Source organism: Carassius carassius, chromosome 7 (assembly GCF_963082965.1).
Source record: "Carassius carassius chromosome 7, fCarCar2.1, whole genome shotgun sequence".
Classification (NCBI taxonomy): domain Eukaryota; kingdom Metazoa; phylum Chordata; class Actinopteri; order Cypriniformes; family Cyprinidae; genus Carassius; species Carassius carassius.
Genome location: NC_081761.1, coordinates 10,295,942 through 10,314,739, shown reverse-complemented (window position 1 = coordinate 10,314,739; position 18,798 = coordinate 10,295,942). Strand labels below are relative to the sequence as shown.

General features: G+C 36.6%; 1 protein-coding gene across 1 annotated transcript in view; it reads right to left on the bottom strand.

Annotated features, from left to right (window-relative positions):
- LOC132143511 (tumor suppressor candidate 3) overlaps positions 1 to 18,798 on the bottom strand; it is a 96,770-nt gene that overhangs the window by 61,336 nt on the left and 16,636 nt on the right. Inside the window, exon 2 of the mRNA XM_059553780.1 lies at positions 2,351 to 2,520. Coding sequence (XP_059409763.1) covers positions 2,351 to 2,520 — 170 coding nt within the window. The remainder of the gene's footprint in view (positions 1 to 2,350; positions 2,521 to 18,798) is intronic.

Below are 18,798 nucleotides of genomic sequence, written 5' to 3'. Positions count from 1 at the left end.
TTGGGGAGAGGACAAATAGCAAAGCACTGACTCGGTTTTTGGAGCGATTTATTAAAATGAACAATACGAAATAACTGATATTAAACAAAAAATGGCACATCATTAACTTGCTGCACTGCATCTTTACCTCAAAGCTCCCTTACGTCAGCAGTGTGAAGCTTCCTTAATAGCAGCATATTCTGTCCTTCACAAATGACATTTAAGACTTTTTTTTCCCAATGCTATTTAAGATATTTAAAGACTTTTTACAGCTTTCAATTCTGAAAAGTGAATTTATGACATTTTAAAACTTTTAAGGACCCTCGGACAACATGCAGGCAGTGAGTCAGTGAGATTGAATGATTTAAGGAAGCCCAAAATAATTTTTTTTGTGGAAATTTGGAATACATTGTGCTTAACTTTGCATGAGTTAAATAATACAGCCATGAATGAGTGCATGGTGGAAATAAAAGTGCTGAATTTATTTCTTTCTCTGTTGTAAATTTGCTCCATCATTAGTCTTGTGAAGCCACTTTCATATTACTGGTTGACATTTATTTGGGGAAGTCATGGCCTAGTGGTGAGAGAGTTTGACTCCTAACCCTAAGGTTGTGGGTTCGAGTCTCGGGTCGGCAATACCATGACTGGGTGTATGTGTGTTCACTGCTGTGTATGTGCACTTTGGATGGGTTAAATGCAAAGCACAAATTCTGAGAACGGGTCACCATACTTGGCTGTTTGTCACTTTCACTTTTTTTTGCTTATAGTTAATATTAGTGTTGTTTCTTTTGATGCTTTTTTATAAATAAAATGTTTTGAACATGCACATAAACATGCAAATAATTGGCATCGATATCGGTTATATAAAAAAAATCAATATTGACCGATCACTAATAAAAATATAGTTAATTGCTACTTTTTATATCAAAATTGCGAGTGAACATCTCGTAATTTTTTTTTTTCTCCGAAAAAAGTCAGAATTGTGAGATATAAACTAGAAATTTTAATGAAAATGCCAGTATTACAAGATGTACATTTGCAGTTCTCTTACGAGAGTTCTCTCGTACTGCGTCTTAGCTAAGATGCTACAGGAAAAGTCTCTTTTCACGAAATACTGAAGCAAAAAATTATCCTTAATTTTGAATTTTTGTAAAGCGCATTTGCAGCAGTACAGGCGAGACGGCTCGCTCGCTCATTGGCTGCTCTGCGGCAACTGCACAGCCTATGACACAGCTTCGCGTCCTTCATGCCACTTCCCGCCGAAACGGGTGTGGCCCAACCCTATAAAAGGAGCTCGAAAAGGCTGACTCAACTGATTTATTTAATCGCCGAAGCGAACCAGAGTGAATCGTACGCACGGCAGAGAACACAGTACTCGTTCCCTCTTCTAGAGAGAACCGAGGTTACGTTAGTAACCGAGTACGTTTTGAGAAAAACAAAAAAAAATCAATGATTTTTTTTTTTATCCCATGGTGATAACCAGCTTCCATAGAAACACACACACATACAGAAATCAGGGGTCTTGAGATTTTGTTAACAGGGTGCTCAAATGCGACACAAGGCACTAAACTATGATTAAAGAAATCTGTCTATATGGTTGTAGTGACATTGCTATATATATATTTAAAGTGAGAACTTTTCAGAGATGGTTTTACTATGGAAACTATCTAACAGTTAAATATATAGAAAGACTAGGTAACTTCTAGCCAAACAGTCGACTACAGTATTCAGGACAAAATTATGTATGATGAGAAAAGAAAACAATTGACTTGGTGTGAGAAAGACAGAGAGAGAGATGGGCAAATAAGGGGAAAATAACTAGAATATACATAAACATGCGATTTGAGTAGACAGCAGATAATTAAAAAAGCATTAGGGGGTCACATCATTGGGATAGGGTGACTGGGCATTTAAAGGTCGATCTGCTTTAAATTAACTTCCTCTATTTTGGTAGCACACATGACTGTTCCAGTCCGTTATCTTTATTCAATGAAGCTGGCAGATGATGTTTGAGAATTCTGAATAGACCAGAGGGAGTGGTTCACTCTCTGAGGCTTGATATTCAGCTGAGGAACACGACTGCATGAGTACAGAGTCATTTTACCCAACGACTGAAGGATAATGAGGGGAGAGATGGATGTGAGGTGAGTGGATGGAGCCTAAGTAGCTGTCGTGGGATAAATAGATGGGAATGATGTCTGAGGTGGAGGCTGCTTGGGAACTGATAGATGTAGAAGGCTTTCCAGGGGTGTTCTGGGGTAGAACAAATCTTTATCTATGACTGTGTTTACACCTGTTATTATCGTTTTACTTCAGTAAATACAGCATTATACCTGTGAACAGCAACTAAAAGATGAATGTGTTGTCTCACCTGCAGACAGAACATTGTCTCTGGGGTTGCAGTGCGGTGAACATCACAATGACGGAATAGTTCCGGGGTGGAGCCTTGACGAACCGCCGGAACTTATCCCCGTTCATACGGATCACGGAACGCCGGGAACTCCACTCCATCATTTGCTCCACTTTCTCTGCCAGCATGTTCTAGAAGAAATAAGAAGTTGTGTAGTTTTAGATATTAAGAATCTTTGTGAACTTTGTGAAGTTCTCCAAAAAAAATAAATTAGCCATCATATCCTTCATAATACAAACTAACAACAACAGCAACAAAAAAAGTATCAATAGTGACTTCAGGTCAGGATAAGAAGCTGAACTCATCTGTAACTGCAAAAGGCAACATCCAATTTCTTTTTTGTTTACAGTCTGAAAAAGACATTCTGTAAATGTCACCATAAAGATTGCTTGCTGTCGAAAAAACAAACCTGTGGCTAAAGGAAATATCAGGCAGCATCCTATGAGTTCAATACATTCTCAGGAACTATCTAGTGGTTTATATTAGAACAGTTAACTGTTTTAATCTAATATAACAGGAATAAAATAAACTGAAGAACCAAAATTACTAATTTATTTATATATATATATATATATATATACCATATATATACACCATCTATATACACCATATATATACCATATATATATACCATATATATATGTATATATGGTTTTTATACTGTACAAACTGTATATTCTATGGCCCTACACCAACCCTACACTTAACCCTAACCCTCACAGGAAACTTTGTGCATTTTTACTTTCTCAAAAAAAAAAAAAACTCATTCTGTATAATTTATAAGCGTTTTGAAATTTTTTTGTAATACCTGTGTCATACCCGTGCCATTATACAGAGTTGTCAAGTCAAGTCACCTTTATTTATATAGCGCTTTAAACAAAATACATTGCGTCAAAGCAACTGAACAACATTCATTAGGAGAACAGTGTGTCAATAATGCAAAATGATAGTTAAAGGCAGTTCATCATTGAATTCAGTGATGTCATCTCTGTTCAGTTAAATAGTGTCTGTGCCTTTATTTGCAATCAAGTCAACAATATCGCTGTAGATGAAGTGACCCCAACTAAGCAAGCCAGAGGCAACAGCGGCAAGGAACCGAAACTCCATCGGTGACAGAATGGAGAAAAAAACCTTGGGAGAAACCAGGCTCAGTTGGGGGGGCCAGTTCTCCTCTGACCAGACGAAACCAGTAGTTCAATTCCAGGCTGCAGCAAAGTCGGATTGTACAGAAGAATCATCTGTTTCCTGTGGTCTTGTCCTGGTGGTCCTCTGAGACAAGGTCTTTACAGGGGATCTGTATCTGGGGCTCTAGTTGTCCTGGTCTCCGCTGTCTTTCAGGGCAGTAGAGGTCCTTTGTAGGTGCTGATCCACCATCTGGTCTGGATACGTACTGGATCCGTGTGACTGCAGTGACCCTCTGATCTGGATACAGACTGGATCTGGTGGCTAGGGTGACCTCGGAATAAGAGAGAAACAGACAAATATTAGCGTAGATGCCATTCTTCTAATGATGTAGCAAGTACATGGGGTGTTATGGGAAGTGTTCCTGGTTCCGGTTTACCTAATTAATGCAGCCTAAAAATCCTTTAACGGATTTGGATATTAAAAGCATATTAGTATGTTAAATAGCCAGGTTAAAGAGATGGGTCTTTAATCTAGATTTAAACTGCAAGAGTGTGTCTGCCTCCCGAACAATGTTAGGTAGGTTATTCCAGAGTTTAGGCGCCAAATAGGAAAAGGATCTGCCGCCCGCAGTTGATTTTGATATTCTAGGTATTATCAAATTGCCTGAGTTTTGAGAACGTAGCGGACATAGAGGATTATAATGTAAAAGGAGTTCATTCAAATACTGAGGTGCTAAACCATTCAGGGCTTTATAAGTAATAAGCAATATTTTAAAATCTATACGATGTTTGATAGGGAGCCAGTGCAGTGTTGACAGGACCGGGCTAATATGGTCATACTTTCCTGGTTCTAGTAAGAACTCTTGCTGCTGCATTTTGGACTAGCTGTAGTTTGTTTACTAAGCGTGCAGAACATCCACCCAATAAAGCATTACAATAATCTAACCTTGAGGTCATAAATGCATGAATTAACATTTCTGCATTTGACATTGAGAGCATAGGCCGTAATTTAGATATATTTTTGAGATGGAAAAATGCAGTTTTACAAATGCTAGAAACGTGGCTTTCTAAGGAAAGATTGCGATCAAATAGCACACCTAGGTTCCTAACTGATGACGAAGAATTGACAGAGCAACCATCAAGTCTTAGACAGTGTTCTAGGTTATTACAAGCAGAGTTTTTAGGTCCTATAATTAACACCTCTATTTTTTCAGAATTTAGCAGTAAGAAATTACTCGTCATCCAGTTTTTTATATCGACTACTATGCATTCCATTAGTTTTTCAAATTGGTGCGTTTCACCGGGCCTCGAAGAAATATAGAGCTGAGTATCATCAGCATAACAGTGAAAGCTAACACCATGTTTCCTGATGATATCTCCCAAGGGTAACATATAAAGCGTGAAGAGTAGCGGCCCTAGTACTGAGCCTTGAGGTACTCCATACTGCACTTGTGATCGATATGATACATCTTCATTCACTGCTACGAACTGATGGCGGTCATATAAGTATGATTTAAACCATGCTAATGCACTTCCATTAATGCCAACAAAGTGTTCAAGTCTATGCAAAAGAATGTTGTGGTCAATTGTGTCAAACGCAGCACTAAGATCCAATAAAACTAATAGAGAGATACACCCACGATCAGATGATAAGAGCAGATCATTTGTAACTCTAAGGAGAGCAGTCTCAGTACTATGATACGGTCTAAATCCTGACTGGAAATCCTCACATATACGATTTTTCTCTAAGAAGGAATATAATTGTGAGGATACCACCTTTTCTAGTATCTTGGACAGAAAAGGGAGATTTGAGATTGGTCTATAATTAACTAGTTCTATGGGGTCAAGTCGTGGTTTTTTGATGAGAGGCTTAATAACAGCCAGTTTGAAGGTTTTGGGGACATATCCTAATGACAATGAGGAAATAATAGTCAGAAGAGGATCTATGACTTCTGGAAGCACCTCTTTTAGGAGCTTAGATGGTATAGGGTCTAACATACATGTTGTTGGTTTAGATGATTTAACAAGTTTATACAATTCTTCCTCTCCTATAGTAGAGAATGAGTGGAACTGTTCCTCAGGGGGTCTATAGTGCACTGTATAGTGCGATACTGTAGCTGACGGCTGAATGGTTGCAATTTTATCTCTAATAGTATCGATTTTAGAAGTAAAGTAGTTCATAAAGTCATTACTGCTGTGGTGTTGGGAAATGTCAACACTTGTTGAGGCTTTATTTTTCGTTAATTTAGCCACTGTATTGAATAAATTCCTGGGGTTATGTTTGTTTTCTTCTAAAAGAGAAGAAAAGTAATCGGATCTTGCAGTTTTTAACGCTTTTCTGTAGGATAGGTTACTTTCCCGCCAAGCAATACGAAATACCTCTAGTTTTGTCTTCCTCCAGCTGCGCTCCATTTTTTCGGGTTGCTCTCTTTAGGATGCGAGTATGCTCATTATACCATGGTGTCAAACTGTTTTCCTTAACCTTCCTTAAGCGTAAAGGAGCAACTGTATTTAAAGTGCTAGAAAAGAGAGAGTCCATAGTTACTGTTACATCATCAAGTTGTTCTGAGGTTTTGGATATGCTAAGGAATTTGGATACATCAGGGAAGTGATAGTTCTTCCATACTTGTAACAAGAAGTAGAATTTAAAATTTTGGCTATATGAAGTTTGCACAAAACTAAATAATGATCTGAGATATCATCACTTGGCTGCATAATTTCAACACTATCAACATCAATTCCATGTGACAGTATTAAATCTAGAGTATGATTTCGACAATGAGTAGGTCCTGAAACGTGTTGTCTTACCCCAATAGAGTTCAGAATGTCTATAAATGCTGATCCCAATGCATCTTTTTCATGTCATCAACATGGATCTTAAAATCACCAACTATTAAAACTTTATCTGCAGCCAGAACTAACTCGGATGTAAAATCACCAAACTCTTTAATAAAGTCTGTATGGTGCCCTGGTGGCCTGTATACAGTAGCCAGTACAAACATAACAGGGGATTTATCATTAACATTTGTTTCTCTGGATAATGTTGCACCATTACTTCAAACGGGTTATACTTGAAGCCTGCCCTCTGAGAAATCCTGAAAACTTTGTTATAAATTGAAGCAACACATCCCCCTTTGCCTTTTAGACGCGGCTCATGTTTATAACAGTAATCTTGGGGGGTGGACTCATTTAAAATAATGTAATCATCAGGTTTTAGCCAGGTTTCTGTCAAACAGAGCACATCTATATTATGATCAGTGATCATATTATTTACAAAAAGTGTAGAAGGGGATCTGATATTCAATAAGCCAAGCTTTATCATTTGTTTATCCATATTGCATCTTTTTTTTTATTTGTTGAACCTCAATTAAATTGTTAATCTTAACTTGGACGTTTTTTGTATTTTCTAGTTCGGGGAACAGACGCAGTCTCTATAGTGTGATATCTAGGTGAAAGAGTCTCTACGTGCTGAGAATTAGTTGTGTCCTGATATGTCACAAAAACAAGAGCACACACACACACACACACACACACACACACACACACACACACACACACACACACACACACACAATACATGCATAACATTTTGCAAAGTGTCTTGCATGATTGCATATTTTTCCCCAATATGGAAAAATTCTTTTGAACATGAAAAATTTGCAAGTAAACTAAATGTGAAGGCAGACAGTAAATATGCACTAATATTAAGGGCATCCCACATAAAACTGGACCTCTATTTCTACTTTTCATTCTATCATTATATTAAGAACCAGGTCAGAGAACAGGTGTGACAGTCTCTTCTCTCCTTCTGCTCCGTTTTCAACCTTGCACACAGGTGTGGAATTCAAAAATATTTATATATATATATATATAAAAAAATAAAATAAAAAATAAATCGATCAAAGTTAATTTAGGTTATTTATTGCTTTAATCACACTCTTTAGAATAACTCACAGACTCATTTAAAAAAATAATATTACATACAAACCACATTAATCTATGTAACGGTGTAATTAAATTGCAAGTACCAAATAAAACTAAAGAACAACATGCATTTTGTAAATAAATTGTGGGAACACTACAGAAGGTAATGCTATTTTAATGAAAAGTATACTGATGCGTGAAGTGTATTAAGTGCTAAAAGTATTAAGGCTCAAGATTGTGTACCCAAAAAACTTGTTAAACCATTTTCATTATTACTTCAATACTGTGATTTAAGTCTTAAATGAACCAGTAATACAATTTCCACACTTTAGCAGAGATAGAAGACACACACTATCACCTTATTGAAATACAGCCCCAATACCCTGTTCCATCTCCCTCTTTTTTTCTCCCTCTCTCTCTTTTCATCAGCAATTTGTCCTTTTATATATGTCTGTTCTGCCTTTATTCCTGTGAAAGTTGACAATGTCAGATATTTTGGCTCTGGGCACTGGTTTGTTTAAAAGGATGACCAGAGTTTTTGAGTGCATGTAAACTTAAGGGCATGTTGCATTATTTAGCTGCATTTGTTGTGGGACTGGACAAGACTGACAGAAAGAAGGCAAGTGATGTCTCTGTCAGTAAGCACAAATTGAAACATTGTGCGGAGGTCACCCCAGGCTTGACAAGATAAATGTTTGTTAGCATTGGAAAGGAAGCAGACAAAAAAGAGCTTCGTTTCAAGCTTATTCATGCAGTTCAACCTCTTCTTGCGCCCTTCTCCATTTTGCTGGAATATTCTACAAGGTAATGCAAGTAGTGGTGCGGGAGGTGGGGGAGTGAGATATAATGTTTGTGTGAGAATATATAACTTGCTTCATGCAGAGGGCCCTGCAGAGAGAAAACCTAGAAATATCAGGGAGCCTTACACTTGTGAGAAATACTCTTTTTTCAGAGTTTTATGATACTAAAGGCTGTGACACAACAAGCCAAAAACTAGTGTTAACAAAAGCCAACTATTCTGCAGAGTTTAGCTCCATCTCTAAATAAACTCTGAATCCGCTGAATCTGCTAATGTCTTCAGGACTTACTAGAAATTCTCAAGGACGTGTGTTGGGACAGGTTGGAGAAAAACTCAAAAAGACTGAACACCCCTGTCCTAGATAAGTAAGTATTTCCCAACCCTGTTCCTGAAGAGACACATCAACAGTAATGGAGTGTGGGACACAACCTAACACTTTTTGATGTTCTCAGTTTGTGTAAATCCACTTCTTTTTTCGATCTGAATTAATTTCACACTTGATCGCAAGACACAGCTATACAGTATAGTCTAGTTCAAATTAGTGTGGGCAAACATACAAAGAAAAAGATTCAGACATTCAGAACAACACAAAAAAAATATCCTCTCCTCCCCTCCGCACACTGCTCTCATAGAAAACGAGACACACAAATGAGCCAAAATTATTTACATTCCTCGAAATAATAATTTCTGAACATTAAGCATTGATTGACAATCTTTATTCACCTGTTTCTTGTGGTTTCTCATTAAAACTCATAAAAGTAAATATAAATTGTAAATTTAGTGTAAATAAAGTGTAAATTATGTCTCTAATGTCATATAATTGCATAGTTTAATAATAGTGGGCCCCACATGTGCCTCACGCTCCCATACCCATTTTGGATGTCGCCCTTATCTCACCCATCCATTTTAGGTCTTAGAGTTCAATGAGCTGAATCAGGTGTTTTTGATTAGGAATAGTTTCTATTGTTGGTTTCCAGGAATAGGGTTGGGAAACGCTAGCCTATAGGCTATATAAAAACGGGGGCTCATCCAGGTTTCTACAGATACATGGATTCCAATGGAAATGTTGATTAAAAGAGCATTTCAGCCCAAATAGTGTTCGTATACACACACATACATACTGATCTGAACATGTCATTTCTCTTCCTGTCTCTTTTGTGAGCTTGTCAATCTTCTTTAGGAAAATTAGGGAAAAGGTGGTTTCCACCCACAATGTCCAAACAGCTCGTCTGTCAGTTTAGCTGTCAATCAGAACGGCATTAATGATGTGCTGTACTGACCACGATGTGAGGGACCAGCCGAGCGTAGAGGAAAAGAGAGGAACAATGTCCAAACTACAAAGAATGAAACCAAGCATTTTTCCTTGATTGTTGATGTTGTTTGATTCCTGTATTCTCCTTTCTTTCTTCCTCCCTTCATTCTATTCTTCCTGCATTTCCTTTGACCGAAAGTCTACAACAAAAGAAACAAGAACCGCATACTTGCTTCCTAGAATAGAAACCGCCAATGGTGTCAAGTAAAGGTGTCTAAAAAATAAATCTCACCATTGAGAGCTTTTATTTTAATAATCTCCTGTCTCACTCTCTCCAGCTCACCTTCAGCAGGTGCTTTGTTTAGGTAATGTGATGGATGTTGTTGACAGCTTGTCCCTAAGGTGGGCCTTGCTGAAGGAGACAAAGCAAACAATCTATCCTCAACATTGTTTGCATATGTGTGTCTGTTGCAGAGTAGGATTCTGTAAAGTATAGACTGTGTTCTTCTTCTAAAAAAAGACCCTTCTGAGGCATCTTTTCGGATTGATTATCATAAAAATCTAAATAGTTGGGATCCTTGCAAGCAGATATTTCACTGAGAATTCAGGAATTCAGAAAAAAAGACTTCTTATCTAAAATTCAAAGTGATGTGCTCACAACTCAAAAAAATTAAAATACACCATATCCACCGTGAAGTATTGTGGTAGTCTTCATACATTAGACTACCAGTAAAATCTGGAATAAAAAAAAATATTCAGAAATTACCATGTTTTGCTTAGGATTTTTTTCATTAATTGCTAATGCAACCTTTTTACCCCACAGCTGGAACATAATAAAGCAACACATTTCTATTATTTTTTTAGGCTGCATTAATTAGACCGGAACTGGGAACACTTCCTATAACACATGATGTACTTGCTACATCATTAAAAGAATGGCATCTACACTAATATTAGTCTGTTTCTCTCTTATTCTGAGGTCACCATAGCCACCAGATCCAGTCTGTATCCAGATTAAATGGTCACTGCAGTTAACACCTAGAGATGACCTTGCCAGCTCTGAATGTCAGCAGAGACCAAGACAACTTAATGTGCCCCAGAGACAGATCCACAGTGAAAACCTTGTCTCCTAGATGGCTACCGGGACAAGACCACAGGAACCAGATGAGTTCTCTGCACAATGTGACTTTGCTGCAGCCTGAAATTGAACTGCTGGTTTCGTCTGGCCAGAGGAGAACTGGACCCCTGATTGAGCTTGGTTTCTCAGACGCAGACTTTTAACAATACAGAATGTCAAAGCACTTTACAATATTAAATAGGGAAATAGTGTGTCAGTAATGCAAAATGACAATACTAAACACTAAATTTTCAGTTAATGGCAGTTTATCATTGAATTCAGTGATGTCATCATCCAGCTCAGTTCATTTTAAATAGTATCTGTGCAATCAAGTCAATAATATCGCTGGATATTAAGTGTCCCCAACTAAGCAAGCCAGAGGCGACAGAATGGAGAAAAAACCTTGGGAGAAACCAAGCTCAATCAGGGGTCCAGTTCTCCTCTGGCCAGACGAAACCAGCAGTTCAATTTCAGGCTGCAGCAAAGTCACATTGTGCAGAGAACTCATCTGGTTCCTGTGGTCTTGTCCCGGTAGCCATCTAGGAGACAAGGTTTTCACTGTGGATCTGTCTCTGGGGCACATTAAGTTGTCTTGGTCTCTGCTGACATTCAGAGCTGGCAAGGTCATCTCTAGGTGTTAACTGCAGTGACCATTTAATCTGGATACAGACTGGATCTGGTGGCTATGGTGACCTCAGAATAAGAAACAGACTAATATTAGTGTAGATGCCATTCTTTTAATGATGTAGCAAGTACATCATGTGTTATAGGAAGTGTTCCCAGTTCCGGTCTAATTAATGCAGCCTAAAAAAATAATAGAAATGTGTTGCTTTATTATGTTCCAGCTGTGGGGTAAAAAGGTTGCATTAGCAATTAATGAAAAAAATCCTAAGCAAAACATGGTAATTTCTGAATATTTTTTTTTATTCCAGATTTTACTGGTAGTCTAATGTATGAAGACTACCACAATACTTCACGGTGGATATGGTGTATTTTAATGTTTTTGAGTTGTGAGCACATCACTTTGAATTTTAGATAAGAAGTCTTTTTTTCTGAATTCCTGAATTCTCAGTGAAATATCTGCTTGCAAGGATCCCAACTATATAGATTTTTATGATAATCAATCCGAAAAGATGCCTCAGAAGGGTCTTTTTTTAGAAGAAGAACACAGTCTATACTTTACAGAATCCTACTCTGCAACAGACACACATATGCAAACAATGTTGAGGATAGATTGTTTGCTTTGTCTCCTTCAGCAAGGCCCACCTTAGGGACAAGCTGTCAACAACATCAATAAACTGCCATTAACTGAAAATTTAGTGTTTAGTATTGTCATTTTGCATTACTGACACACTATTTTCCTATTTAATATTGTAAAGTGCTTTGACATTCTGTATTGTTAAAAGTCTGCGTCTGCTAAATGCATTAATTTATTTATTCAATTTAAATAAAGGTGACTTGACATTGCTTGGTAATTGGTTGACTTAAATTGATATTATCTAATTGTGTACTTAAATTTAACAGCTGAATAATTTTGGTTGATTGCAAACCATTACATACCTTTCTAACAGTTGTCTGACATTATCAAGATGAATTTGTTCTGACACAGTTCAACTCTAAGTTCTTGTCATACTTTATTACCATTTTCTAAACTGTAGCGAATAAACTGTGATATAATGTGAGAAATGTTGAAGGTGGTTTAACTGTATATTGCATATTGCATATAAAGGGGTGATTTTTTCCATACACACACACACACACACACACACACACACACACACACACACACACACACACACACACACACACACACACACACACACACACACACACACACACACACAGTGGGGTAACACACAAATAAAATAAAAAAATAAAAACTGTACAATAAAATTATAATCAATATTCAAATCATTTAAAAGTGTACCTTGCAATCAATGAACTTTGAATAACAGTATCAACCAAATTAATTAAATATACAATATCCTTTGTAAACCTGATTTATAACCAGTTCTTCCCTTATAAAACTCTTAAAGAAATCTTAAACAAATAGTTTCTCACCTTGGACACTAATAACAGACAGCAGTACAAAGAGACACACACATCGACAGACACATTGTAAACAGGTCAGATAGAAGAATTCCTGCTCATTTTCAAAAGAGCTTTTTTTAGCTCACTGAGTTCTAAGAACACAAACTTGTGGAGAGAATTCTCCGACACCCTGTCGGCATTCTGACACAGGACATTTAGAAAAAGCCACTCACACCACAACAAATGCCTTGTGTCCTGACAGGTGGCGTTGCCACAGGACCAGACAAGCTATGGGATTACAGCGAGGCTAATTGTTGCTACTGTGACCTCTTCTATAAGCGCTGTCAAGACGGACTGCTGGAATGAGATAAGAGGGAGACAATGTGGGGTGCAGACTGAGAAGCTAAGAGAAATAATCTTTAACTGTCACTACCTACCTGACTCAGATATAAGAAATTACCCATGATCCTGTTCAGTAGGTAAAGGACACTCAGTTTCACAACCACTGACAAAAAAAAGAGCTCACTGGATGTGTCCATTGGTCTGTTGGGATCCAACAAATTTAATTTACAAAATTATAAATAAAAAAAATTAAGGAATGTGGAAATATGGCATATTAACCTTTGTGCTGTGCTGAAAATCCTTTATCTAAATTGGTGTCCCCAGTCAGAAATGAATGGCCTTCTAAAAATTCCTTGTTAATTTCTAATTATACATAATATTATCTTGGATCTGGGTTTTTGTCAGCTTGTTTTATTTCAATTTTAGAACAGATATTTTTGGAACTGGACATAGGTCTCATTGATCTGAGCTTATGCACTTTCATTTCTGAGTAAAAAAAAAAAAACATTATGCGCAGATACTTTTGTCAGAGATTACTCAAAAAAAAACTAAGGTGCATAAGCTCAGATCAATGGCCTACTAACAGTCAGTTACAAAAAGAAATACAAAACCTATGCCAATTGAAAGAAAACAAGTTCATAAATAAATTCATCATCATGTGAAAAAATTATAATTCAGTCTAAAATAATAATTACATAAAGTTAATTAAAATAAATTAAATTATTGTTTTCTTTATTTTATTATTATTATTTTTTTTCATCCTGCATCCTGCATTTTTTCTTGCATCCTGCAAGAAAAAAAAAACCCTCCATAAATTTAACCATTTCCCCTCTCTGCTTCTTTTTAACTTTATCTCTTTCCCAAATAACTCCTCTTTCCTCTCTTTCTCTCTCTATAGCTCTAGTAGTTTTGTTCGGAGGCCACATACTGCGCTGGGACATCTGTATCCCTGCTGTCATCGAACGAGACGAGTCTGTCTCATTAATATCTCTCTCTCTATTCACAACATTTACGGTCTGCTTTTTTAACCCTCCACGCACACTTTGCATGGCATCCATCGCTCCCCAATGCCGTGCACACTTCCAATACATAATCATCACCTCAGCTCCGCAAGACACGACTGAAAATGTGATTTGTGATGGTGGTATCAGAATGTGGGCTCATGAATATGCAGAAGATGCAGAACGAACCTGGCGTGAGAGTTTGCTGGGACAGTGGGAAGAGATTGACGCTGAATATCAATGAAGGAACCTTTTTGGGGAAGCAGTTGTTAAAGTTTTGTAGAAGTTGCTGATCACAGAACAGTTTTGCAGATGTTCAACGATGGTCTCAATTTTGGTGGTGGATCCTGATCATAAAGTATCTAATTTTAGTAAATGAAGGTCACTGAAGACTAACGGTGATGAAAGAGTGGCGTAGAGAACTGGAGGCCATTTTCATTCTTTTTTTTGTTTCTGCAGCATGAGCAGAGGGAATGAAAAGAGGCTGATCATGGCTTTAGAATTCCCTAGTGAATGAGGGCATTTTCACATTGGCATAGAATGAGTCCACACACCCATAGAGCCGCATGCTTAGAGAGCACACACACACACACACACACACATGGAAGAAACGGTAAGGAGAAATGCAATAAGGAAAGAGGAGCAAGATCCCATTCCACTTTGACCATACCAGAGTGACTGAAGATCAAATCTGTGCGATTACAAACACACACAGGAACAATTTTTTCCAAAGGGCTTGTGGGAGGATCAAAGGCTAAATGAAACATTTCAACATGTCACCTTCCCAGAGAGAACACAACCCCATTCCATCCAAATGGAAAAAGAGAAAGAGAAAAAACACTTCTTTCCACTGAGATGGTGTCACAAGGTTGGAGGACACAACACCTCCACGACTTTACCACTCCACTGTTCATCAAAACACACCTCCAAAAACATCAATTCAAACGGACTATGGCTGCAACAACTGATTTATGAAGACATAATGATATAATGATTCATTAAAATAAAAATAAAAATAAAATCACAGGCTTTTGTTGGTTACACAAATTGAAGCAGTAGAAATGCATTACAATGAAACTACTGTTACTGTTAATTACTGTTAATATAAAATTATATACTGTTCTGTAAACGTTATGCTATAAAACAAGTGATAAAAAGTAAAAGTGCTCAAAGAAATTTCCATCAACAATGGGGAACAATAATTGGGATAAAACATATGTTATTATTATTTATAAGATGTAGATTTGAGAACCAAAAATGCTATATATTTCTATTTCATATAGTTTAACATATTTTCAAAATGTAATTTATTCCTGTGAGGGCAAAGCTGAATTTTCATAAGTCTTCCATTGCCTGATTCTTCAAAAATCATTTTAGTATGCTGAATTGGAGCTGGATGCATTTCTTATTTTCAATATGGTTGATGATTAATAACAAAAAAAAAAAAAACCTACTGCTAATAGTTTTGTGTAAACCTAGGCAAAATGTGGAATATCCAGTTAATCAAGAAATAATCGACATATCAATCAATTGCCCAAACAGTTGTTAGTGGCAGCCCTAGAGCAGACATTAGCAAGTTCTCTCCAAGTGTCTCCTTGGAAATGAGGAAATGTAAATGAGTTGTTTCATCCATCTTGTAGGGAGTAATGGGCATCTAGTTCCATTCTTTGAAAACTTTCATTGCATAAGAACTTGTTTAATGACTAACATGTAGTGACAGCAGTGCTTTTCAGATTAATGGTGTTCGTGTGGTAATTGATACGCCAACCCCAGCTGCACCTGTTAAATAAAAATATAAATAAATAAACAGCAGGGTGTTCTGAATCAATGGTTGTCTTACTTTAGATCACTCCATTAGCAGATGAGATTGTGAAATGTTTAATCTATCTGTTGATTTCTTTTTCTTATCTAACTGCTTGTGCAGGTTTTACTTTGTTGGTAAAACTTTTTTCTCCTCCTATATAAACAGACAATCACTTTATTCTGCTACAATCAAGGATCCAGATAAAATGAATTCCTTGGGAGCCAATGGCTCTGAAAATTAAACGTTTAGAAGACAAATGACTTTTTTTTTTCACCACCAAATTGCATAATCAAAATAGTCCAGATTTTAGATGGCTCAATTTAGATGCTTATATAGACCTCTGCTCGTGTTCATGCTACATTTTCTGTATAAATTATGAGGATTCATGGTAATGATCCACCTGGAAATCTATAGCATTGTGAAAAGTCTTATTTTTATTTTCAAACTGTCCCTTAATTGAAGTGGGAATGGAAGGATTCTATAGATAGACAGAACCTCAATTTTCAATAATGTTTTAATGTTAACGCGCTAAAAGAAAATACTCTATTACTAAATAAATAATTTTTTAGCACATTTGTAGCGATTTCATTGCCTGAAACCCTGTAAAACCTCATCAATCTCTGTGTTTTATACACTACTTTTAAGAGTTCGCTCTCAGTTCATAATCCAAACTCTCTTGTAACCCTCCTCTATCCTTTATTCTGCTTCCAAAGTCTGATTACAAAGCTAGAAGAAAAACTGGACCTGGTACTATTTCATATCAAGATCAATCTCATTATGCTCTAACCCTTTGGCAGGCCCAGACATAGTGGATGATATAATACTCCTGCTGTGTGCCCCGATCTTGGCTTTCATGGGTGAAGGAGCTTATTTAGGATCTGCAAACCTTGGTTCAATTTGCTCTTCACAATGTAAGCATAAACTCTGACATGATCCGGTAAAAGCACAGCAGTTCTGATCTTACAGAGAGCTAGATGGATAATATTACTTTTAATATATACATTTCAGCCGGATGAGTTAGTCTATTAGGGATGGGCAGTATAAGCAAAATTTTATATCACTGTACAAGCAATTTTATATCACATTAACCATATACAGTACAGTACATCACAATATTGTTACTCCACCCTCAATACAATGACTGAGGTGCTATGGCGTTATTTTTGTGCCACAATCCTGAGCGAATAATTGTTTTGAGCACAGATTTGATTGGAGACCAACAGTCAATCACAATTGACCTTTAATTTTCAGAGAAATGATATATCACTTGAACACTTAAAATCTCAAAATTCATACTTTTAAACCCATTTTAAAATCAAACATTGCATTACCATGAAAATGGTACATCAAAGTCATGTTACAAAATGTTTTCAGTCATTAATTATACAAATGTAGGTTTGGATCATGCACTTTCAAGTCTATGTTCAAAAATGTGAGAGACAGTTAACAGTTAACATTTTGTAACTTAATAAATATCACATCACTTTTGATAAATTTAAATGACAAATTTTCTACTGTTTTTAAATATATATATTTTAATCTTCCAAATCATTGTAGTGTATCAAGGCACGGAGCAACTGTTTTCAACACTGATCATCAAAAAAAAAAAATCTGAAAAACCATGTGACACTAGAGACTAGACTAGACTAGAACGAAAAAACAAAAACAAAAAAACTTAAAAAAAAAATTAATTTCCACTAAAATTAGTTTTTTCAAATCATAATAATATTGCATAATATTGTTTTTTTGTTACTGTATTTTTTATCAAATAAATGCAGCCTTAGCATAAGAGGCTTAAATGTAAAAAAATATATATAAGTTATATATTCTATGGCTTGCAGGAGCTGGCTGTGGATGTGATTTGCTTCTCTGGATGGTTTTAATATTTAGGTTCTTATCTTTAATTACAGGGAGTGTCAGATAAAAGCACATCACTGTGCTTCTGTTGGGCAAGCAAAAGAAGGGAATCTTTCCGCTCCAATTACCTTGATGAATTCTCGTATCTGTCAAGCGATGAAGCCGTCAAAGTGACTTTAAATTGACAAAGTGAACTTCAACTAAACCATGCTTTTCACATTTCTTTTCAGGCATGGTGAGACCAAAACACTATCAGCAGCGACAGTGTCTTAAACACTAAAAAACATGCAGATGTTTCATAGTCACTCATATGTATAAAAACTCTCTCAGACAAGCACCTCTTTTTTTCTCCATTGATAAATGATCCACATTTCTGGGTTTCGAACCTGCAACCTTTCAATAAAAAGCATGTGATCAAAGTAACTTTCAACTGACATAATTAACTTCACATAAAACTTCCATGATTTCTGTTGTTCCTAAACACTCTCAAAACATGCTCAGAGAAACATCTCTAATTAAATAGATAAATCTGTGGGTTTGAACCTGCAACCTTTTGGTAACCAGTCCAGATCTTCACCAATATGGATATGGCTACTATTTGAATACATTCCCTAAAAGCAAAATCAGGCAATATTTATGCTGGAAGAATAATACAATAAAGTCACATGGTTGCTTTTATTATGCGGTGTTTCTAACAAAATCAAACGGCACTTTAGTTTAATAAACATAGTTGGCAGGGGACATGCAACTAGCCATGGGAAGCAGGTGGGGATTTCTGATAGAGCAAGTCTGTTTTGATGGGAGTGAGATGTCAGACAGCAGCTATTTTGTCGGTCCATCCACAAACCATTTGTGGATGGCCTGTGTTTACACCGGCAAGCACATTCAAGACTAATTGGTATATTCAGCATTTTGTGCATGCAACCATAAGCTTAAAAACTTTACATTAGATATTTCATGTATAGAGAACAGTTTAGGACCACGGTTGTGGTTGGTCTTGACATTTTCAGAGACTTTGGCTCTACAACACAGCAGCAGAATAGTCTGTTTGGAGAGACAATCAGTTCTGTTAACAAATTTATTATGAAAGTGTGAAAGTCTTTGATGTGATTTAATGACTTTAATGACAAAGATGTCGCCCTCTGGAATACTGAGAAT